The following is a 25,062-nucleotide window of genomic DNA, read 5'->3' as shown; positions in this document are numbered from 1 at the left end:
ACTTACAGCCTTGGCTTTTTTTTTTTTCTTTAATTTTTATGAAGGAGGCTGTTTGCTTGCAAGCCTAAAAGCATCTCTGCTACTAGGGGCACCTGTGTGGCTCAGTTGGTTAAGTGCCTGACTCTTGATTTCAGCCCAGGTCATGATCTCACAACTCATGAGATGGATAGTACAGAGCCTGCTTAGGATTTTCTCTCTCACTCTCTCCCATTCTCTCTGCCCCTCCCCTACCCATGCTCTCTCTCCCTCAAAATATATAAATAAACTTTTTAAAAGTTAAAATAAAAAAGGCCTCTACTACTTTAAGCCCCTTTAACAGGTGTCCAGGAGCATTGTTTGTTAGTGCTCACAGCCAGTAGCTCTCTGCCTTTATCCTGAGCGTTCACATTCATGAAAAAGGAATTTTCATCAGCCTTTGGCTTCTTTCTAGCTCCAAAGAGGCTGTGATATAAAAGCAGCTCCAGTGAGTCATGCTTTCAGCTTCCAGCTGGTGACGTAAAAAACCTGAACTAGCCTCATCACCACTGCCAGCAACCACAGCGAATCTCCTCCACTGACAGGCTTTCCTAGACCACATTAACAAGTCTAGCACATGGCCGCACAGCTGCCAGATGGCCCTGAGAGCCTCAGCGAGCTTGTCAAGTTTAACTTAGTTCCTTTTAAGAGGTAAAGTAAGGATCACCCCACCAGAGAAGATGAAATGCCTTTTTTGGAAATGAGTTTTCTGATGATGATAAATTCATATCATGATTTTGTTGCATGATTTTGTTGTAGTGAGTATCAGTGACTCTAGTGGCATCATAAGCAGTTTTGGTTTATAGCTTTTTTTTTTTTTTTTTTTTTTTTTTTTTGTCTGTGAGCATTTACCCTTGAGGGCAAAGAAGGGCATTTATCACAATGTTACAATTTGCACTGTGGTTTCATTTTATCTTTGAGGTCTAGGCCTAAGGTCAAAAGGATGTCAGAATTGTCACTAGAGTCAGATGCTATCCATCTTGGTCATTTCTCCTGGACAGTGGCCACAAAACACATGAAGAAATGATTGTTCTTGATGTAAGTCAACCTCTGTGTCCCCCTTCTAATAAACCATGGATAACACAGACATGAATCTAAACCTTTTTTTTAAGTTTATTTATTTATTTTGAGAGAAAGAGAACCAGCATGGAAGGGGCAAAGAGAGAGGGGGGCAGAGGATCTGAAGCAGGCTCTGTGCTGAGAGCAGAGAGCCTGATGCGGGGCTCAAACTCACAAACTGTGAGATCATGACCTGAGCCAAATTCAGACGCTTAACCGAGCCACCCAGGCGCCCCTAAACTTTTTTCCCTAACCTATCTTCTTTTCCTACTAGTTTTCTTACATATTTTGAAATGATGATTTCCCTGGTTTTATTACCTACCTTGTCAAATGCCAATTGCATTTATTGGTCTTGAATTGAATTTTAAGTCTAACATTTGGGGATTTAGTTCATAAATCCTCTTCCTTCCTACTCATGTTGTTCACAACTGTATAGATTCTGCTCATACTCTTGGTGTTTAGAAGCAGAAGCCTGACCAGCTTCTGTTTGCCCAAACTGAGGAAGTCTGGCAGCCTGTTTCTACCCTGCTTCCTCCACTGCCTTGACTGTTAACATGCATATTGTTGCAGGCAAAGCCCTTCATTAAATACACAAACAAGGCAACAGTAAGGAAAAACAACAACAAAATCCCAGGATAATTGTAAAATGGAATTGTGCTGGCTTCCTAGTACCTATGCTCTTGGTGATCTGCCTAAACACAAGGTGGGCAGCCTTCTGGCAGGATGTGCTTGGAGTCTGGATTAAATAAATAGCACAACCAAAAAAGAAGAAATGAAAAGTCTGGTGGTCAGAGATTCTTGGATTCTACTTAACATTTTCCAACCCTATAGGCTTCTGATTCTTCCCCTTCCCTATAGTTCCTGCATTGTCTATTTTTACTAACATATGAAATCGGAGTAAATAATAAATGTAGCTTATGGTTTCTTCTTAAATATCTTCAGGTCTTCCCTGAGAAAGGTGCTTTATGCTTACTGACTATATTTCCTTTTCTTCCCCAACAAATTAAACAATAGCACTCATTTTTATTGTTCACAATTGTTGAAATAATTCACCCTAATTTGGATTCTTTTATACGAGAACCTCCATGTACACACAACTCCTATGGCATCTTTATAAAGTGTGAGGCCATAAATATGTTGTCTCAATATGGGCAGAGAAAATCACAGAGTTATGAGGTAAGTTCAAATCACATTGTGTGTTAATGGCAACAGCATATGAGTTCAGGGGCTGGATCTGGGCTTTGGTACACTTGCCACATTCAGAGATAAAAGTCTCTGAAGCCCAGGTACAGAAAAGGGTAGAATGATGCTCACTTTTAAAGTTGATCACAGTTAAACCCTTTTTATGTCACTAAGTAATTCCACAGACTTCATGGATGTCCAGTCTGGCGAAGTCTCATTACAGTTGCCCATTTAAAAAAAAAATTGCTGGGGTGCCTGGGTGGCTCAATCGGTTAAGTGGCCAACTTTGACTGAGGTCATGATCTCACCATTCATGGGTTCGAGCCCCGTGTCGGGCTCTGTGCTGACAGTTCAGAGCCTGGTGCCTGCTTCAGATTCTGTGTCTCCCCCTCTTTCTGCCCCTCCCCTGATCATGCTCTATCTTTCAACACTGAATAAACATTAAAAAAAATTTTTTTTAATTTACTATTTACTCTTTCAAATGGCTGATCATGACTGTGTGAAACTGCAGACGGTTTCCTAACTCTGGAAGATATGGTAATGCAATTCCTCCAACCACACGGGATTCCAAAACAGCTGTAGCAATGTCCTAATCTGCCCCAAATACAAAAGGATGACTAAACAGAAGAATGCAGCTTTCTCTTTCTAAGAAAAGTCAGCTGGGAACTCTACTTCCTACATTGTTTTTGCTTCTAGGAAGAAAAGTCTGAGACCTGCTTTCTGCCTGACTTCATAATGGTCAGTGGGGTCCTATATTCAGACACATTAGGCACAGATGATGGACCCAAACTGTGTGAGCCCATGGTCTACTGGCCTCTGCTTTCAGAACCATTCCATTAGCTAGATACTCACTTTTAGTGAGCCAAAAGAAAAGGGACCCCTTCTAGGGCTGCTTTTGCAGCAACATATATTCACAATTCATTGTATTCGGGTATTTAAATATAATGTTACTTTACAATTATACAGTGCTTGGCAATTTTCAAATATTTGCTGCTAAAAATTAGTTTCAGACAATAGCTGTTGTTATCCCCATTTTTACAGAGGAGAACCCAAGGTTTAGAGAGGTCATGTTACATAGATGTAAGTCTGCTTGATTGCAAAGCTCATGCTTTTTTTTTCCCCTTAACTTTTACTTTGAAATAATTATGGATTCACATAAGGTTGCAAAGAAATACAGGGAAGTCTCGTGTACCCTTCCCCCAAATTCCTCCAATATTGATATTTCCATAACTAGAGCATAGTATTAAAAGCAAGAACATGATGCTTGCACAATCTACAGAGCCTATTTAGAGTTCGCCAGTTAGACATGCACATGTGTATGTGTAGCTCTATGAAATTTTGTCTTTTTTTGTACATAAACCACACACTTCTACCAATTTTAAATACTAAGTCAGAATATAGGAAAGAACAAAATGACTTTTCCCTCAATAACATAGTATCTCCCAACAATTCCACTCATGGCCAGACAGTTTTTCTACTCACAGTTAAGAAGAAAGAAATCCCACAAAACCTCAGCTCTTGAGAGCACTAATCTGTGCTACATGCCTTTATGGACACATCTTTTGGGGTTGGGTTAGGGGAATTTGATTTATTGGTAATTACGGCAGCAATATTCTTTCATATCAGAAATTTTTATCCATAAAGAGAAAGATGATCTTACCTTGACTTCAAGTTTAGTTTTATCATCTTTTTCTACTGTCCCTGTACAAGGTTCCTCAGATGTTCTCTGAAGAGGAGCTAGAAAAACAAAGAAAACCTGCCATTAATTTGTCAACTCAGCTTATAAATAACTCTGTATATAGCCTGGCTTGGACAAGCACCTGGACTGTGTGGGGCCAACTGATTAACAAAGCTTAACTGAGCTGCCGTGGTGATTTGTGAGGTGGGAAATGAAATTGAAGGTGAAGGAGAGAGCAGAAAAGAAATAGTTCTTGACCCCAGGCATTTAACATTTGATTCAAAGAGACAAAAGTCACACACAACATCACATGAAACATCAAACCACAATAAATCAGTAAATACAATGTGGTAAAAACGATAGAGTTTCCATCATTCCCATTTTAAGTCTCCATAAAAAGGTCACTTTCTTCATGAAGTCTTCCTGGACATTAAAACTTTATAGATTCTTGACTCATTCGGCTAGGCATCTGACTCAGTTCAGGTCATGATCTCACAGTTCGTGAGTTCAAGCCCTGCACTGGGCTCTCTGCTGTCAGCACAGAGCCCTCTTTAAATCCTCTCTCTCCCTCTCTCCCTGTCCCTCCCCTGCTTGCTCACTCTCTCTCTCTTTCTCTCAAAATAAATAAAATAAACGCATTTTTAAAAACCCTTGATGGATCTTTCTATGCACTGCTGCTTTAGCATTTATCTTTGTACTGTATAATATTGCAGTTGATGTTGTTTTGGATTAAAAGACCAGATTCAATTCCAAATACCACATTTATTGGATATATATTTTTTCATCACAGAGGTAATTTGTGCTTATCATCGACAATTTTTGAAAAATACTGAAATCTTACCACTTAAACACAACCACTTAGTATATTTCCTTATAGTCTTCTTTAAAATGTTTTCTCCCTCTCTCTCTCTCTCTCTCTCTCCACATGCATACCCACACACACCCACCCCACACCCACACTCACATAATCATACTATGATTATATAAGTGGATGTCTATGCCTGCCCAGCCAGAAATTGTTGCTAATCTACCAGTTGGATTCCAGAACTGATGGAACTGCATTTGTTAGTGGATGAGACAACCATGGGAAAAATCGGTTAGCTCAGTCAGGACAGAACTGGGCTATCTTGCTCTTGTTCTTTTCTCTCTGTCACTCCGCCACCCTCCCCTCCTTTCCACAGAGCTCTTGGACACCTGGGAGACATCCTTTCTTCAGGCTCCAAGGCCATTTGGCAGTAAGAATGGGACTTGTGGAGGAGAAGCCCTGGTTAGGCCTTGAGGCTTTCTCACCCAGCTTTACCAGAAGGCTGCACTGGGGATGATGGCTACAAGGCTAATAAATAAGTGGTACTTCGAGCTCTTGTCACTGTCAACAACCTTGTGTATAGAGTTCCCCTGGAAAATTCACGGGATACATGTGATTAACCCAGGACAGAATTTGAGCACTTCTAGGTCCTATGGCCAAAATACCATCCATCTAATGCCCCCAATATATCGCCCTGATTCTTATCTGTGGTGAACTTATCTGTGGTAAACTGTGGCCTCCAGAGGTTCCTCCCAACCCCAGGTTCTGTGAGTCAACTGGAATCCGCTTGGGCTTTCTATGGATTTTTCACAGATATTACTGAAATCTGTAGTGAAGTACACTCTTTGCTGCTCCTGGTTATATAACCCCTGAAGAAAATTCATAACAATGAACACTCCTTTGGGCTCCTCACTCTCTGCAGGATCCCTGTAAGCTGAGTGATTGCAGGCATAATAACTGGATGCTAGAAGCACATAATACATTATAATCGGCAGCACCCACGGCTGAGGAGTACCTGCCCTTAACAATGTAAGTAAAGTGCTCAAGTTAAAGGCAGGGGCAAGGAGCCACACTGCCGGCATTCGAGTCTTGCTACTCCTTGTCCAAGACACATATTATCAGAGTAATCTCTGTGCCTCACCATCTTCGTCTATAAAATGTGAAATAATGAGAAAGCCTACAGTATAGGGTTGTTATGAGGCTTAATGAGTTAATATATGCCAAGTGTTTAGATCATGGTAAACAGTAAATTTTAGCTATGATTACAGCCACAAAAGAACTTTTTCACGTTCCTTATAAACTTCAGAGAAGTTAAATATTGTAACCAAGGCACCCGGCTAACAAGAGTCACAGTCAAGATTCCAGCTCCCTCGCATTCCTTACACTGTGAAATGTAATGATTTATCTTGGAACAGACGCAGTTACTAAGGAATCAGACAAATGTGTCTGAAAATCCTATTAGTGATTTGCTTGAATCCCTACTCAGTGGTTACTATCCAAAACAAAAGTGCAGAATTGTTCTGCAGAATGAACAAGTTGCCAGGTCAGTGATATCCATTCACACATGCAAAGTCTGTTTACCCTAGAAGGGTCACTGTCTTTTATGAAATCTTATGTTTGAAAAAGAAAGAGAAACAAGCTGTCATTCTCACTTTATTTGCTTATAACAAACATATATCCCTTAAAACAATGACAGAGGAAAAAAATCATAGAAGTGAGCATTATTTAGTTTTGGGAAAGAGCCCTAGATGAGAGGTAAGGAGAGCCAAGTCCTGTTTCTAGCTATCCAAAAAGATGACTCCATGTGTGTGAGTGTCTGTTTGTGTCAGCAGGATGTGTGCAAAAGTATATTGAGTGTGCATATGCATTTATGTCTATGAGTGTGTGTGTATGTGTGTGCACACAGAAAATTCAAGAAATAAATGCACCAAACTGTTGTCAAGACTTGCTTCTAAAAAGTGGAATATGTGACAGGAGACAGAAGACTGTAAATCACACTAAATGGAGAATTATCAGAAGACCCCATAATTTTCAGATAAATAGAAACAAAAAGGATTTGTTGCCAGAAGATCTGCACAACAAGAAATGCTATAGGTTCTTCAGCCTGGAGAGAAATGACACAGAATGATGATTCAGATCTACAGTAAGGAACAAAAAGAACACTGGAAATGCCTGAATAAGAGAGTAGATGTAAAAGACTATATATATAAAATATAACAGACTATACAGAAGAATATACCACAGAGCATGGAAGGAAGCATATGGAGCTATAATGTTGCAAATTTCCTATATTTTACATAAGATGCTATAATATTAGCTCTAAGTAGACTGTGATAAATGAACATAATAATCTCTAAGGAAAATATCTGGGAAAAACAATGCAAAGAGGTATGCTAAAAAGCCAATAAAGGAATTAAAACAGAACACTAAAAATATTTGCTAACGCAAAAGAAAGTAGGAAAGGAGGAACAAGGAATAAAAAAAATGAGACAATAAACAACAAATAACAAAATTATAGTTCTAAATCCAACTATATCAATAATTATATTGTATGAAAATGGACTAAATACTCCAATTAGAAGGCAGAGGTTAACAGAATGTATTAAAAAGTCAAGACCCAGGTGTCTGGGTGGCTCAGTTAGTTAAGCATCTGACTTAGGCTCAGGTCATGATCTTGCAGTCCAGGAGTTCCAGCCCTACATCTGGCTCTGTGCTGACAGCTCAGAGCCTAGAGCCTGCTTCGGATTCTGTATCTCCCTCTCTCTCTGCCCCTCTCCTGCTCATGCTCTCTCTCTCTCTCTCTCTCTCTCTCAAAAATAAATAAACTAAAAAAAATTTAAGCCAAGACCCAATTATATGCTGCCTATAAGAGATATACTTTAAAAACAAGGAAACAGAAGAAAGGAAAAAATATATCATGCAAACACTAAGCACAAGAAAACTGGAATGCTATATTAGTATCAGACAAAATAGACTTCAGGACAAGGAGTATTACTAAAGGAGGGAAGGAGAGATATTTCCTAATTATAAAAGGGCCAGTATATCTGGAAGACATAACAATTATGAACATGTAAGTGCTTAATAACAGTTTCAAAATACATGAAGTAAAGAATGATATACATATCATATCCAAGAGCAGTTTATCCTAGGGATGTACAATTGTTTTAATATTTGAAAACAAATCATTGCAATCCACCACATTAACAAATAAAGGAGAAAAACTATAGGATTACTTCAATATATGCGCCAAAAAGAGCATCTGAAAAAGTCAACAATCATTCATGATGAAAATTCTCATCAAATGAGGGAGAGAAGGGAACTTCCTCCATTTGGTAAAAGGCATCTGTGAAAAACTTACCGTTGACATCACACTTTAAGGTAAAAAATGAATTATTTCCTCTAATACTGGGAAAAGACAAGGTTGTCTGCTCTCACCCCTTCTATTTAACATTGTACTGGAGGTCTTAGCCATTATAATAAGGCAAAGGAAAAAAGCATGAAGTTTGAAACAGAAGAGGCAGAATGTCCCAATTCACAGACGACCTGATTGTATTTTATGCAGAAATATATTCTTATTGATAGTTATATATGGTAAGTTCCATTTACTATACACTTAAAAAAAAAACATGAAATGGCTAAGACCTCTATACTCAAAACTACTATACTGCCAAATACCATATGATCTCACTCAGATGTGCAATTTAAGAAACAAAATAAATGAGCAAAGGGAGAAGAAAATAAGAGAGAGGGAGGCAAACCAAGAAACAGACTCTTAACCATAGAGAACAAACTGATGGTCATCAGAGGAGAGAAGGTGGAGACGTGGGGGTTAAATACATGATGGGGATTAAGGTGTGCACTTGTGATGAGCACCGAGTGTTACATGGAAGTGTTGAATCACTATATTGCACACCTGAAACTAATACCATGCTTTATGTTAACTAATTAGAATTTAAATAAAAACTTTTTTTTTTTAATTTTTTTTTTCAACATTTATTTATTTTTGGGACAGAGAGAGACAGAGCATGAACGGGGGAGGGGCAGAGAGAGAGGGAGACACAGAATCGGAAACAGGCTCCAGGCTCTGAGCCATCAGCCCAGAGCCCGACGCGGGGCTTGAACTCACGGACCGCGAGATCGTGACCTGGCTGAAGTCGGACGCTTAACCGACTGCGCCACCCAGGCGCCCCAAATAAAAACTTTTAAAAAAGCACACCCGAAAAACAAAAACAAAAACAAAAAAATACTACACTGCCAAGAGAAATTAAAGTAGACCTACATAAATGGAAAGTTAACAACATTTATGAATTGGAAGACTCAATATTGGTAAGACAACAGTTCTCCCCAAATTGATCTCTAAAATGAGTGCAACCTCAAGCATAATCTCAGCAGAAATTGAAACGTGCTTCTAAAACTTAAATGGGAGGCATCCGGGTGGCTTAGTCCGTTAAGTAGCAGACTTTAAAAAAAATTTTTTTAAACATTGTCTTTGAGAGGCAGAGCATGAGCAGGGGAGGAGCAGAGAGAGAGGGAGACACAGAATCTGAAGCAGGCTCCAGGCTCTGAGCTGTCAGAACAGAGCCTGATGCGGGGCTCGAAACCATGAATGGTGAGATCATGACCTGAGCCAAAGTCAGACACTTGACCAACTGAGCCACCCAGGTGCCCCTAAGGGGCAGACTCTTGATTTCGGCTCAGGTCATGATCTCATGTTTTGTGAGTTCGAGCCCTGCATCAGGCTCTGTGCTGACAGTGCAGAGACTTCTTGGGATCCTCTCTCTCCCTCTCTCTTTGCCCCCACCACCCGCTTGCTCTCTCTCTCTCTCTCTCTCTCAAAATAAATAAAATAAACATTAAAAAAAATAAAATTTATATGGAAATAAAAAGAATCTAAAACAGCCAAAATAGTCTTGAAAAAGAACAAAGTTAGAAGATGTACCCTACCTGACCTCAAGGCTTACTAGTAAGCTATAGTAATGAAGACCATGCAGGATGGGTGTAAGGACTTATCTATTGTTTTTATCTTTCCAAACTTTACCACTCCATTGCTAATAGAATCTTGTAAGCATTTTAAAGGTCCTTAATGGAGACTATTTTATGCTGATGTTGTTTCCACATGTATATTATTCCTCTTCTAGACTGTGAGGTCTCCTTGTATCCAGGCACTCAGTTTTTTTACCTAACTCTATAAAGTCTTCAATGCCTGTACTATTCCACATCTGTAGTTTATTTTAAATAATATTTGTCAAAACAACAGCCATTATGCATCTTAAGCAATCACAGTCTCAGCCCTCATGAGCACTGATGAAACATAAAGGCACGAAGCTTCCTCTCCAAATAACCTACCCAAGGTGGAGGGCTGGCTGGTTTTCGGTGACACCCATTTTGGGGAGGACTCAGGATGAGGGGCCACGGGTTGCACCGGGCGAGTCTGTCTGGCTGCCAGTTTCATCAGACTCATTTGCCTCTTGTGAAATATTTCCTGCACATCACCCAGCTTCTGCAGGACTTCCTGGGCTTTGGCCTGCAGGAACAAAAGCAAATCATGACCAGGTCACTCTGCACTGAGTCTGACGACATGAAGCATTCCCTTTCTCTTGTCTTCCCCTCCTCCTCCAACCCCACCTCCTTCAGGTGACCCTCCATCCATATGCAAATCATTGCACAACTTGCCTTGCACCGGAATTATGCTTCTAAGAGTCTGAATCTCTCACCTTATGGGCAATGATCATATCCTTTTCACCACCACATCTCCATGCCTAGAACACTGCCCAGCACAGAGTAGTGCTCAGTAAATATATATTGAGTAGATAAATGTTCACTAAGCCATGTCCATTAATAGTAGAAGAGGATAGGGGCACCTGGGTGGCTTAGTCTGTTAAGCTTCCAACTTTGCTTCCCGTCATGGTCTCATGATTCCTGAGTTTGAGCCCCACATCAGGCTTACTACTGTCCGTACAGATCCTGCTTGGGATTCTCTGTTCCCCTCTCTCTCTGCCCCTCCCCCACTTGCACTTTCTCAAAAATAAATAAAACATTTTAAGAAAAAAGAATGAAAATAGTGGAATGAAGGGCATCATTGGAATAGGATGAATGAAGGGCATCAGGCCACTTTTCTAAACAGGAGGATTTCAAAATAAGAGGTGTATCCTGAATAAAAGCCCTGATGGAGAAAAGAGTTGAAGTGTTCTGGAGGAAAGAGTTGGCTACATCCTGAGGCAGGATCAAGGGAACCACAAGTACCCAAGGATAAACATTTAAATTTTATTCTGTATGACCCCTTCTCTATAAGTAGTAAAGAAATAAACTGAAAAAAAAAAATCAGGGGAAAGATGAAACCCACAGACATTCCCATAACTGACTATATGCTCTAAGACAGAGGTTCAAAAGAACTAAAAACAAGACTTGGAGGTCTCCGAGTTTCACCAAGGCCTAAATTCTGCAAAATACGTTTCTTCTGGCCTTGCTTCCAGGATGACATCCCTCCAGCTCTGGTGGGTCAAGGGAAGTGGGTAGTCTTTGTCATGACATCCGTCTCTTGTATGATTTAAACCACCAAAGAAAGGACCCAGAATTAGAAGAACTCCACCACCACAAGCCTTCCAGAGTGCCTAATTCTGAAAGTACAGACTCAGCACACTCAGGGAGGAGGTTGCCACGTTTTGCAACTGGAATAGTACATTTGTCTTTTTTGTTTGTTTGTTTTTTAAATGCTTATTTATTTTTGAGAGAGATAGGGTGTGAGAGGAAGAGGCTCAGAGAGAGAGAGGGAGACACAGAATCTGAAGCAGGCTCCAGGCTCTGAGCTGTCAGCACAGAGCTTGATGCAGGGCTTGAACTTACGAAGTCTTGAACTCATGATCTGATGGCTCAGGTTAGATCATGACCTGAGCCAAAATCGGATGCTTCACCGACTGAGCCACCCAGGCACCCTTACATTTGTCTTTTTTATGCTAGGCCATCTTCTGAGGGAAAGAGCCAAGAGCCCTGAGGGAGGACTGGCACATCAGCTATGGAACAGCTGTGGCCTCAGAGTCCTGTCAAGGCTGACGTCTACTCCAAGGTCTAGTGCTGGTCTTACTCCTTGTAGGGTATAAAATGTGGCTGGTCTGAGTTGAGCTGTGCTATCAGTGTAAAATACACACTGGATTTTGAAGACATAGTATGAAAAAAAGAATGTAAAATATCTCATTATTAACTTTGATATTGACTATATATTGAAACAATATTTTGGACATATGTTAAACAAGACATTATTAAAGTTGATTTCACTAGTTTCTTTTTGCTTTTTTAAATGTGGCTACTAGAAAATCTTAAGTCACGTAGAGAGCTTGAGTTATATTTCTATTCAACAGTGCTGGTCTAGACTAGGGATCAGCAAAATTTTTCTGTAAAGGACCAAACAGTAAATATTTCAGGCTTTGCACACTGGTCTCTGTTACAACTACTGACCTCTGCTATTGTACCATAAAAGCTGTCATAGATAATATATACTACATAAATGAATGAGTGTGGCTGTGCTCTGATGAAACTTTATTTCTAAAAGTAAGTGGCAAGCAGCTTTGGCCCACAGGCAGTAGTTAGCTGACCCCCAATCTAAATTAAGGTGGGGCTTGTGTTTAAAAGGTCTCTTCAGAGAACGTGTGACTGGCCTCAGGAAGCTTGCTGTACAGTGGACTGGAGGTTCTGACAACACAGCTATGAGTCCAGATCCCAAAAGAAACCAAATCCCTTTATGTCAGGGTGATAGCAATGTCAGTTTGCATTGTGGAGGGATGGTGATGAGACAGCCCAATGATAAGCTTGAGGAAACGGAAACTGAGACATAGGCATTAACTGCTGCACAAAGATCAAGAAATCTGACTGAAAGAATGTCAAGTTGTTCATGTATGGTATACAGCTCTGATGTGAGGTCAGTGCCACATGCTGGAGCCCAGTGGCTCACCACTTGGACTAGACAGGACCTGAATCACCCTTGCCCTTTTGCATCTCTTCCTGAAGATCCCAGGGTAAACCCTGGAAATGGTCAGGTGGTCAGACGAGACCCTAAATTCCTAAACTCAGGTGAAGGGGAGCCGGTGCAAGATTAACAACTGCATCTCCTCCGTTCCTCTTAACTCTTTTTACTTGCAAATCCATTTTCCATACCACAATCAGAATTATCTTTCCAGGATGTAAGTCTGACCATATAACTTCCCTGTTTAAAAGCCCTGCTGGGGTGTCCCACTGTTCAGGACAAAGTCCATGACTCCTCACTGGGCCCTTCATTAATTGACCCTGATTTCCCTCCAGTCTAACCTCCACTAGTTCCCACCCCTCACTCCCACCTCCAGGGGCGGCAGTTACCAAATGCTCTTGTTTCCAGCCTCTCTGCCTTTGCAACTCTTCTTCCTCCCTCTGCTTTTTCTCCCTTAAAAACTCCTATGTGGTCCAAATTTAGGCATCTTCTCCTATGATGTCTTCTTCTTCTTCAGGCTGAGCTGACCTTTGCCTCCTCTACGTGCCCCACTATCCCTTCCATTCCACATGCTCTTGGACCAACACACACTTACCGGGAACACGTTTGTCTTCCACTAAACTGCCAGCACCTTCATTATGGGCATTGTGACTTTCATTATTGTATTCCCAGAATAAAGCACAAACTGGATTCCCAGTGAATATTTATTTTTTTTTAATTTCTGTTCTTTTTTTAAAAATGTTAATTTGTTTATTTTGTGTGTGTGTGTGTGTGTGAGAGAGAGAGAGAGAGACAGAGAGAGAGAGAGAGAGAGAGAGAGAGCGCGAGAGCTGTCAGTGCAGAGCCTGACTCTGGGTTCCATCTCAAGGAACTGAGCCAAAATCAAGAGTCTGACGCTTAAACGACTGAGCCACCCAGGTGCCCCCTGCCCCACACAGTGAATATTTAAAGAACTGAATTTTGCTACTTGTTACTGCGATTGTTTAATTACCTAAACTGGGCAGTGAAAGCAAAGGAGGGAGAAAAATCAAAACAGCAGCACTAAGAGGATAGTGCAGAAAGGCACCTGAAGAGCCTCAGACAGACAAGGTGGCTGCTACAAGAACAGCAGTTTACCATGATTTACCATGATTTACCACTTACCATGATGATTACCATGTCTTAAATGTAACAGATTCAACTGTTTAGACATGGAGTACTAGTGTTTTAGAAATAAATTTTATTTTTTCTAATAGTTTTAGAATTACAAAAAAATTACAAAATAGTACAGAGAATTCCCATATAGATCATCCAGTTTCCCCTATTATTAACAGTTTGCATTAGTATGGTACATTTCTTACAACTAATAAAACATTATTGATATGTTATTTTCAGTATTAAAATTATTATAATTAAAAGAATAATAATTAAAATTATTATAATTATTATTAAATAAAAGTCCATACTTTATACTTAGATTTCCTTAGTTTTACCTAATGTACTTTTCCCTCCAGGGTCCTATCCAGAATACCAACTTACATGTAGTTGTCATGACTTTTTAGGCTCCTATTGGCTGTGTCAATTTCTCACCTTTTCCTGATTTTTGATGACTTTGACTATTTTGAGGAGTATTGGTCAGATATTTTGTAGCATGTTTCTCAACTGGGACTTATCTGATGTTTTCCTCATGATTAGACTGGAGTTACAGGCTTTGGGGGTAAGACCACGGAAGTAAAGTACCATGTTCATCCATCATATCAAGGGTACATCATATCTACTTGACAACACTGTTGATATTGACCTTGGTCACCTGGCTGAGGTCCTGTGTGTAAAGTCACTTCACTTTTGTTTCTCCTTCTCTGTTCTATACTCTTTGAAAGGAAGTCACTATGTACAGCCCACATTTAAGGGTTAGAAAACTATATTCTACCTCCTCAAGAGCAAAGTATCTACATAAATAATTTGGAATTCTTCATAGGAGATCAGTCTCATCTGCCCCATTTATTTATTTATTCCATCATTTATTCATATCAGAATGGATTCATGGATATATAATTTCTTTGGGTCTGTAATCCAATAGTACTTAATTAATTTTGTTGTTCTAACTGTTCTAGCATTGGTCATCAGTTCTTTTCAGTTGTTGCCTATATCCCATCACTATGGTTTGTTGTTTTATTTTTAGTAGTTCAGTCCGGCACTACAAGATGCTGTAAGATCACCTTACGTATTTCCTGCCCCAGCCCTAGAATCAGCCATTTCTCTAAGAAGCCTAGGTCTCCTTTACTGAAGAATGGTATTAGAAACCAAGATCTCGGTGCTAGGTGTGCTTATTGGCGCTGGGGGGTCTCATGCTTCTAGGCTATCTCAACTGTCAAAGTATAAAGATACATGTGTCTGTACCATATCTACATATACATATATCTAGGAATATTTTTATATGTATAGAGTACCAGTTTTGACAATAAAGTCATTACTTCTCAGTGGACAAAACTTTCTTTGACACAACAGGATATTTAAATTTTACAACCTAAAATTTTATTCCAAACCAAAAGAAGTAAAGATGGACTTTGGAGATGTTTTAATCCATTTGACCTACAGGATTTTTCGAAAAATATTTCTCTTATAATCCTCTCCTTCCTTCATGTTTCTGCATATTTCTCAGAGGTGGTTTATTAAGTTTTATTCATTTCCTGGTAGGTGGTATGGTCAGAAAGTTCACTGAAGTTGGGCAGCACAGCAGCTGTGGCTACAAATCTCCCTGGTGGACCTGATACACCTATTTGAGCAACTAATGGAGTTGGAGCTGGGTGAGACAGATCTGCCTTAGGAATCTGACCTGGAGCTACCAGTACTGGGTCTGCAATGTAGAACCTACACCAGATGGGCCTTGTCTTTGTTCCTTCTGCAAGGAAGTAGAAGGATCTTTGTGTTAGGGGAGGGTATCTGCCTACACATCCCCCACCCCTTACCAAGATCACAGCTTACCACCAAGAGGTTTAAGGGAAAGAACATCATTAACATATAACTCCATACTAAACTACCCCCACTGTAATCTGCCCACTCTGTCACCTGCCTTCCCACTTGTTCAATAAATATAAATTGGACACCAGGCAAGGGTTAGGCACAAGAATGCAGGGGTGGATGAGGCTCCTGCCCTTCAGGAGCTCCCAGTGTAATAAGCAAGACAAACATTTAAAATAAATAAGTAGGGGCGCCTGGGTGGCGCAGTCGGTTAAGCGTCCGACTTCAGCCAGGTCACGATCTCGCGGTCCGTGAGTTCGAGCCCCGCATCGGGCTCTGGGCTGATGGCTCAGAGCCTGGAGCCTGTTTCCGATTCTGTGTCTCCCTCTCTCTCTGCCCCTCCCCCGTTCATGCTCTGTTCATGCTCTGTCTCTCTCTGTCCCAAAAATAAATAAACGTTGAAAAAAAAAAAATTAAAAAAAAATAAAATAAAATAAAATAAAATAAATAAGTAGATGGGAAGCCTGAGTGGCTCAGTCCATTAAATGTCTGACTTGATTTTGGCTCAGGTCATAATCTCACAGTTCATGAGTTCAAACCCTACATGGAGCTCTGCACTGAAAGTGGGGAGCTTACTTGGGATTCTCTCTCTCCCTCTCTCTCTGCCCCTCCTCCACTCTCACTCTCTCTCTCTCTCTCTCTCTCAAAATAAATAAATAAACTTAAAGAAAAATAAAATAAATAAATAGAGATGCCTGAGTGGCTCAGTCAGTTGAGGATCTGACTCTTGATTTCGGCTCAGCTCATGATCTGTGTCATGAGATTGAGCCCAGCATCGGGCTCCACACTGAGCATGGACCCTGTTTAAGATTGTCTCTCTCCCTTTGCCCCTCTCCCCTGATGGCTGTCTCTCTCCCTCCCACTAAAATTTAGAGGAAAATTAATTTTCCTCTAAAATTAAATTAATTAATTTTTAAAATAAATAAGTAGAATGTAGTGTGGTATACAACATGTTACAGCAAAGGCTCTTAGCCTGAATTCATGGATGGGCTTTAGGGCATCCCATAAAATTAATTATAAAAGTTACATATGCTGGATATTCCCTATTTGTCACTCTACTACGTCTTCTTTTCCCTGCTTTGTGTCCCAGGAAGCTGACCTGTATGGACTCTGTTGGATAGGCTCACTTGCCTCTGGGCTTTTAGTTGGTTTGGCCAAAGGGAAGCACTACCTGGACATCCAAGAGAGGGAGAGAGGAGAGTAGGGATATATATTTCTCCATTAATAGTTGCATTCCTCTGCCCAAGGCCACAACCCTTACTAGCTGCCTGTCACAGTCACAGTTACAGTGCTTCTTGGGTTCCCCTTTGCTCTTTAGGCTTATGGGTGGTAACTGGTTCCATTTTCTTGCTAGCCCCAGGGACCTTCACCATCCTTATTGTGTTCCCTGAATCCTGCCATATCTTTGTAAAAAGCGCCTATATCAAACTCTCTTTAATCACTTTGAGTATGCTGGTCCTGAAAGTATATGAGTCAGATTCCATGACTCAAAAGAGGCCCGTGACTCAAAGAAGTAAAGAAGGTGTTACTGAAGAGATACATACAAGGTGGTGGGAATCTCAGAGGAAGGTGTGCCATACAGAATTCTGTTGACTTCGCAGAGGAGTGCTCCTCTCAAAATGCAAATCCAATCAAGTTATTCCCCTGCTTAAATCCTTCAGTGGCTTCCCACTGTTCTTAGAATAAAGACCAAACTCCTTAAGATGGCCCACAAAGCCCACCTCATCTGCCCCTCTCTTATCTCACCCCAAACACCCTTCCTTTGCTCTCTGTACTCCAGCCACCCTGACCTTTGGGTTCTGCACTTGTAACAGACTCCCTCCAGGCCTGTGTACTCTGCACATGCTGTTACTTCTAATCTGGAAAGGCTCCCCCATCATCTCTACACATTCTCCAGGCCTTGGCTCAAGTATTCTCAGTCCAGGTCAAGTTTTTCTATCACATGCTCAGCAGGATCCCAAATCCTCCCTCCAGAACACTTATCTTAACTTGTAACACATTCTTATGTTTTGTGTTTGACATTTATTAATGTCAGCCTCTCCTATTAGGTTCCATCAGAGATGAAACCATGTCTATTATTGCTGTGCCTTCAGCACAGTATGTGGTATATCAGAGATGCTGATGAGTATTTGTAGAGAAACGAATGACTGAGAGCGATATTTGGGTGAGACCGTGAAGGGTATTTGCCAGGAAGCACAGACCAAGAGTCTAAGAAGCCACCTCAGAACACAGGAATTGGTGAACCTGCTCAGTACATCCTACCCGGACTTTCTTAAGCAATAGTCAAAAGGCCCCCAGTGCTTCTTTCCAACCACAAGATTAAAATAACCCAGAAACATTACCTTTAGGTCAAGGGTGAGTATCAACTCGAACTGGCTGTAAAACTCCATGTGGCTGGGCAAGTGGTACTCCTTCGCGGTGCCCAGGAATGCCTCAATGTCGTTCAAGGCAACGTCAACTCCCTCTCGTGACTGGCACTTGTCTACAGCTTGGGAAGCCAAAAGGTAGATTCCTGCTTCACACCACTGGCTGACCTTTTCAAAAGAAACACAGTGCCCTATGCAGTGAGCCTGACCACAACCCTCAGGAGGTCTGAGCTCATCTGTGGTCTAGAAGGATCCTAAGACAACAGGAAATTGTCATGGGACAACATAAACTTCAGAGGTCTAACCACCGTCAATGCAACTACAAGGTGGACAAGCCCAAACTAATTTTACATCTGTCCACATCTCAGGAAAGTCATCCAGTCAGTAAAAAAGAATCATATAAACATTCTTCTCTCTTCCACAGACAGTAATTGCTACATCTCCAAAAGGAGAGAGTTAGGTATTCCTAAGTTTGGTTTAACTGTGGAGAAATGTAACCAATGACTTTTCAGGTTTACATTCTAGGCCATTCATTGTGCATCCTAACTGGTTACAAGACCATAGGGTGACAAACGAGACATTAGACCTGGACTCTACACGTCTTCCTAGGGAAGGGAACATCCCTTTTAACAAAAACACTACTTTTCTCTGTCCACATTTGCATTTACTGGTATTTGTCTTTCCTAGGGAAGCATCAAAGAATGCAAAGCTTTGTAACTCACAACAGCAATACTCAAACTTTTTCCAGAATGCTGGGATGAAGTCAGATAGGTGATGAATTCTAACAATTTAATTTTTTAAAGACTTAAACAGAAAGACAAGGACCCTTGTACTGCCAGAATATTTATGTATAAAGAGGCTGCCAGTGCAAGCACATCTGCATTTCCATTTACCATGTGACCTGAAAAGCTACGTAAAATAACTATACAGGGGGAAAAAGAACAAAAGGGAGCACTCCAGAGTAGTTATCTCTAAGTGGGAAAATTATAGGCAACTTAAGTTTGTATATTTTTTCCCTAAATTCCTTATGCTGAATGTGTACTACTTTTAGAATAACAAAACAAAATAAAGATATTTAAAAATTAATGATTACCAATGTGTAGGGATAAGGAGGGGGATGGCATGTGTAGATGCCCATAAGAAACTTTTTTCCTTCTCCTTCCTACATTTTTGGATTTTCAAAATAATATAAATCATGCTTTAATATATAATGTGAAAACTTTCTCTTAAAACATACCTAGATCTGCAGAAAACATTAAGCTGGGGTCTTCTGCAGAGTCAGGGCAGATGCTTGCTCTCCCAGACACACACACACACACACACACACACACACACACACACACACACACACACCCCAGCATTAGGCTATTATCTCTAGAGCAGATATGGAGTGAGAAAAACAGCAGCTGATCCTGCAGAGTTTAGCACACAGGACAGACTGTGCACCAGGCCCTTAGGAGCCACTTGCTTCTGGAACAGCTGTATTTCATTGATACTAAAATCCCTTTGGCATTGGGATGATATAAACAGCCTGGGCGAGCGCCCCTGGCCATCAGAGAGAAACAGTTATGGGAATGGAGCATGCTGACTCATGGCCGTGAGCCACATGCTGCCTGCAAACAGCTGACAGGGAAGGCTCCAGAAGTCACTGCCCCTGCTGACCAGGCACCTGCCTCAGAGATCACCACTGAAGGGCACCAGAGCTCCACCCATTCCCTGTGAGCCCTCTGCACACAGTGTTGCTGTCTAATCTAGGGAGCCTCGGGTTTGGAATTTGGCAGTCCTGACTTCAAATCTGCAATCCCCTATTTTTACCCCAGGTATGTCGTAAGCAGTCACTTATCCCAGAGTTTCTCAGTGTTGTCCCTGTACCACCTGCACCAGAATCACCTGGGGACTTGGCGGAAATACTGATTCTTGGGCATCATCCTAGACTTATTGAATCTGAGTCTTCAGAATGGTACATTAGAGAACCTGCAATTATAGCAAACTGATTCTCATGTATTAAATGTTGTAAACCATTGACTTCCCCATGATGGAGATCAGTTTCTGCCTCTGTAAAATAATGCCATTAATACTTTCCTCACAGGTTGTCTTGAGGATTAAATAGATGACATAATTATGCTTCTGGCAGGAACATAGTAGGTACTCAATAAATGGTAGGTAGTTGTGTATAATGGTCATTAGTACTTCAGTTTCTCCAAAAGGATTAATAATATGATGCCTATATATGAGAAGCACTTTGCAAATATAGTGCTTGGCTCTCTGTCTGAAGGGGAATCAAGAAATGTCCCATGGGCCAAAACACACTCTAAGTCCAGGTCTACACAGAGGAAAATCAATGTTAGTTCATTCTAATGGGATACGGTGGGATGGTGGGGGCACTTTTACCTCCAATGCCTTTATGACCTAGAATCTTCACAGCTTTTAATGCCTCTTGAGCACTATGTCATAAGAAGTACATTATCCTCTCAGCAATATTGTGGGGCAGGGAGGATGAGTACGATTAAGACTGTTTTGCAGAAAATTTAGCAAACATCAGGTCATGGCTTTGCTGTGCTCACCTTGTCCAGTTGTCTATGCAACTCCAAGGACTTTTCTAAAATGTCATATTTTTTCTTGTTTTCATTGATGAAGTCATCGCAGAGGTGCCTGAGCTCTACACACCTGGGTCTGATGGAGTCTGCCGCATAGTGGTGGCTTTGGATGAGCTGGTCCCCAATTACTGCAAGCAGCTGGGCCTTTTCCAAGGGCTCCTGTGAAGTGAACGTCCAAACCAAGCATCAGAAGCCAGGTCATGGTGAGGCTGATATTTGCCTAGTGTGTGCTCCAAACCAGGAACAACTTAGGGAGATGTTGATTCAGGTCTTAAACTGAGAGTCGGAGCTGGGGAACCTCGGAAAGCTCTGTGGCAGTTTGAAGTCTCCAGAGTGTCTAGCCTAGTCCAGGGTCACCTGCACCTTGAAGAAGAGCAAGCCATTCATTCAAATGTTTGCTGAGTTCTGGGTGAGGCACTGAGACTCTAGTGGTAACAAGCCATGATTTTCAGTCTAATGGAGAACTCAGATTATTAAATAAATTATACCCGTAATTCAATTATTACAACTGTGATAAGTTCTTGGCAGAAGAGCATGAAGTGTTATACTGACCAGAACTGGAGACTCTGAATTCTCCTGTAAACTAAATGGAAAAGTAAAACGATCAGACATGTGACATGAGGAGAGAGTAGAGTTAGCTGAATTTGGGAAACTGGTAAAGATCTGGTTTGGACAACTCCGAGGGATCATGAAACTTTAAGAAATATGTTTATCTAAACCCCTTCATGTGACTCACAGGATCCCACTCTGCTCTGAATTCATCTGACCAGAAACCACGCCTCCTACCTCTCCCTGCATGGCTTGCTTTGTTCTAACCACATGTGCCATGTTTTTCTGTTTTTAATTCATTCATCACATATTACTGAGGACCTTCCAAATGCCAAACACTGTCATGTTAGGGGTTTGGTGGTAAAGCAGCTAAAATCCCTGCCCTCATGAAGCTTACATGTTAATAGAACACACAGGCAATAAACAATTAGATATGTAGATTATATAATATCTTAATTGGTGATGAGTGCTATAGAGAAAGATCAAATCGGGAGAGAAGGGCAGGGAGTGCTGGTAAGGAGTTATTTTAAGTAGGATGGTGAGAGAAGGACTCACTGAGAAGGTGCTATCCAAGTGGTGCCAAAGCAATAGCATAGCAAGACAGAGACCACTGTCCTTGCAAGGCCTGTTTGTAAGGTTAGGCCTTGGGTGCCATCTAGGAATGTCAGGAGGGTTCCTGCCATCCCCTGATAAGAATGGCTCACTGTGCCATTTGTACAAACAATATGCTTTACACTAAACCCCTGCTTTCTTTCTGGGAGTAGAGAATTCTGGTATATGCCAGGCAGAAGATACCTATGTGACCAGCCCCCAATAAAAACTGGGCACTGAGCACCGAATCAGCTTCCCTGATAGACAACATTTCACAATAGTGTCACAATCCTTTGCTGAGGGGATCATCTGATGGGACTCCACTGGAAAAGGAATCTTGGAAGCTTGTATCTGATTCCCAACAGACTTTGCCCCATGCACTTTTTCCATGTTGATTTTGCTTGGTATCTTTTCACCATAATAAATCATAACCACGAGTACAATTATGTGCTGAGTCCTATGAGTCCTCCTAGCAAATCTTCAAGTCTGAATGTGGCCCTGGGAACCCCTGACACAGAAAAGTCAAGGCCTGAGGTGAGGAACAACCCATGCTGTACTTGGTAGGGACATGTTTGACATATTCAGGCAGCAGGAGGAGGCCACCTGGAAAGAGGAAGAAAACAGGAAAGGAGTAGGACACATAATCAGAAGAAAGAGGGAGACTGGATTGGGGAGGGCCCTGATGCCACTGTGAGCACTTCAGCTTTTACTCATTATGATGTGGGAAGCACTGGAGGGTTCTGAAGAGAGGATCTCATTCATATTTTTAAAAGGATGGCTCCTGCTGTAGTGTTGAGAACAGCAGAGAAGAGGCAAAGCAGCGAGGCCAGCTGGTGTCTCCTGTAGTAATCCAGGTAGGAGGGATGGTTTAAACAAGGCTGGCAACCAAACTAGCCCCTGTCTCAGGGTCCTTCCCTTGGATGCTTCTCCCAGGTTGGCTCACCTCCTCACAGGACCTTCCCTGATTACTGTATCTAAGTCACTCCCGGCAACACACCCACCCAGGCCCTCTCTCTCACTTCATTTTCATTTTTTTTTTAACAGCACTTGACCTCTACCTGAAAGTATCTTCTTTGTTTAACATATGATTCTCTCATACTCCACCCACCACTACCAATACGTAAGTTCCATGAAAACACTTAGAAGCACCTCATAAATATTTGATCAATAAAATGTTATTAGCCAGTGAACTAGAAGATATAGTGATATACTTGGCTGGAATTGTGTGAAAAAACATTGACCCGTGAGTCAACACAGATGACTTCCATGCTTCCAAAGGTCTCCAGGAGCTGAGAGGCCATGTGCACCCTCGTGACTACGTTAAGCATTCCAGTAAGATGCATTTGCCCTAGTTTAACTTTTTATAGTAACACAAGGAGTTATGATGACTCCAGGTGATGACCCTGCCCCTCTCTCAACTTACAGTGGTTTATGGTTTCAACAATCTCAAAAACACTGCCCCTTTCCTGGGCCAGTCATTCACCAAACTCTGCAGAGCCCATATCCTTCTTAGCAACTTCGTCGAATTCTGAGCCCTTCTTCAGGGCAAGAACTGTATGTTCTTGCCTTCCTGCTTTCTGACCAGGACAGCTGGTCTCTTTGCTTTCCTTCAGGCTCTCCTTCAAATCATGCTCCATAATTCTGATGAAACAGCAACTCCATTATAGCGTCTCATCATGTCTACATCACTGCCATGCCTCAAAACCTTCCCTGGATCCCCACAGTCTTCATAAGAAAAGTTCAAACTTCTGAGCAATGCAGAGGGCCTTTCATTACCTGGTCATGCCTGTGTCTCTCCCTCCTCCATCTCCTCACCCCCAACTGTAACCAACTAATGACCTGTTCATAGTTCTCCAAATATTCAGGCAGCTTTGGGCCTCCATGCCTTCTCTGCTAGAAAGCCCCATCCTTCTCTCACCACTACCCCACACCCCCCCAATTCACCTCCTGATACACCTACACTCCTCTGGAGCTAACCGTACATCACCCATCAGAGTTCACCTTCTCCATGAAGCTTTCTCTAACTCCACCATTTAATTTTGATGCCTCTCCTCTGTGCTCCCATAACACTCAGTGCCTTTCTTGATCAGAGCACATACTTCACTATATTGTGATCACTGATCTATTGCCTGGGCTAATGCTGCAGACCCTTGTGAGCAGGAACCAGCTCTTATTTAGCCTAAAACGTGCCATGGGGAACATATTAGGTACTTAGGAATAAATGATTGTTGTACATAACAAAACTGATTAATGATATGGGAATAAAGTGACACAAATCAAGCAGTAGCTATTTAAAAGAACTCAGGTTTAAATACCCAGTGCATTTGGTCTGCCCAGCAAAGGCCAGATGGTCACCACTGCATAGAAAAGGTCAGAATGCTAACTCCTCAGGCAGTGATTTTTAACTGTTTTGCTCACTGTAGTGTCCTCATAACTTAGAACAGCACTTGGTATATAGTAGTAGAAGATCAACAAATATTTGCAAAATGAATGAAGAATGAATGAGACACTCTTACTAGAACTGCTCAGCCACTGCAGCGTGAACATAGGAAACATTCCGTAGCACAGTTTGCCCCACTACCTCTGTGATGTTAATGAAAATAGCTAATATTCATGAAGACCTTACTATAGGCCAGGCACTATTCTGAATGCTTAAGTTGACTGTTTCTTTTACTCCTTACCACAGACCCTTTGACATAGGCCCTGTTTAACAAAAAGGAAGTAGAGGCACAAATGGTCCAAAGTGACCCAGGTAGGAAAGAGAAGAGCCAGGTTTCAAACTCAGGCAGTCTGGCTCCAGAATCTAGTTCTGACCAACACACACACAGAAAAATGGCTGCATTTGTTCTGCCTAGGCTTAGAGACCTCATTTGGCTGATCAAATTCTGATTTTCATTGGGTTTGTCAACCTGTCTGATTCCAGTCAAATATAGAAACGTGAAAACTTCGCAAGGAAGTCTGTTGTCTTTTTTTTAAAGTCCAGCTGCCAAATTTATTACGAATAGCACAAATTTGGGGTGCCTGAGTAGCTAAGTCGGTTAAGACTCAGACTTCGGCTCAGGTCATGATCTCATCACTTGTGAGTTCCAGCCCCACATTGGGCTCTGTGCTGACAGCTCAGAGCCTGGAGCCTGCTTCAGATTCTGTGTCTCTGTCTCTCTCTGCCCCTTCCCTGCTCATACTCTGCCTCTCTCCCTCTCTCTCTCAAAAATAAATAAACATTTTAAAAATTAAAAAAAAAAAAGAATAGCACAAGTTTTCTG

General features: G+C 41.4%; 1 protein-coding gene across 3 annotated transcripts in view; it reads right to left on the bottom strand.

The window, feature by feature from the left end:
• Positions 1–25,062, bottom strand: part of MCF2L2 (MCF.2 cell line derived transforming sequence-like 2) — a 262,524-nt gene that overhangs the window by 110,488 nt on the left and 126,974 nt on the right. For all 3 annotated transcript variants that reach the window (XM_045502829.1, XM_045502827.1, XM_045502828.1), the window contains 4 exons: positions 20,627–20,818; positions 18,039–18,230; positions 10,086–10,263; positions 3,917–3,993 (listed from right to left, as the gene is read on the bottom strand). In XM_045502829.1, coding sequence (XP_045358785.1) covers positions 3,917–3,993; positions 10,086–10,263; positions 18,039–18,230; positions 20,627–20,818 — 639 coding nt within the window. The remainder of the gene's footprint in view (positions 1–3,916; positions 3,994–10,085; positions 10,264–18,038; positions 18,231–20,626; positions 20,819–25,062) is intronic.

Source organism: Leopardus geoffroyi, chromosome C2 (assembly GCF_018350155.1).
Source record: "Leopardus geoffroyi isolate Oge1 chromosome C2, O.geoffroyi_Oge1_pat1.0, whole genome shotgun sequence".
Taxonomy (NCBI): Eukaryota; Metazoa; Chordata; class Mammalia; order Carnivora; family Felidae; genus Leopardus; species Leopardus geoffroyi.
Note: the sequence above shows the minus strand (reverse complement) of the source record. Positions and strands in the feature narration are given on the sequence as shown.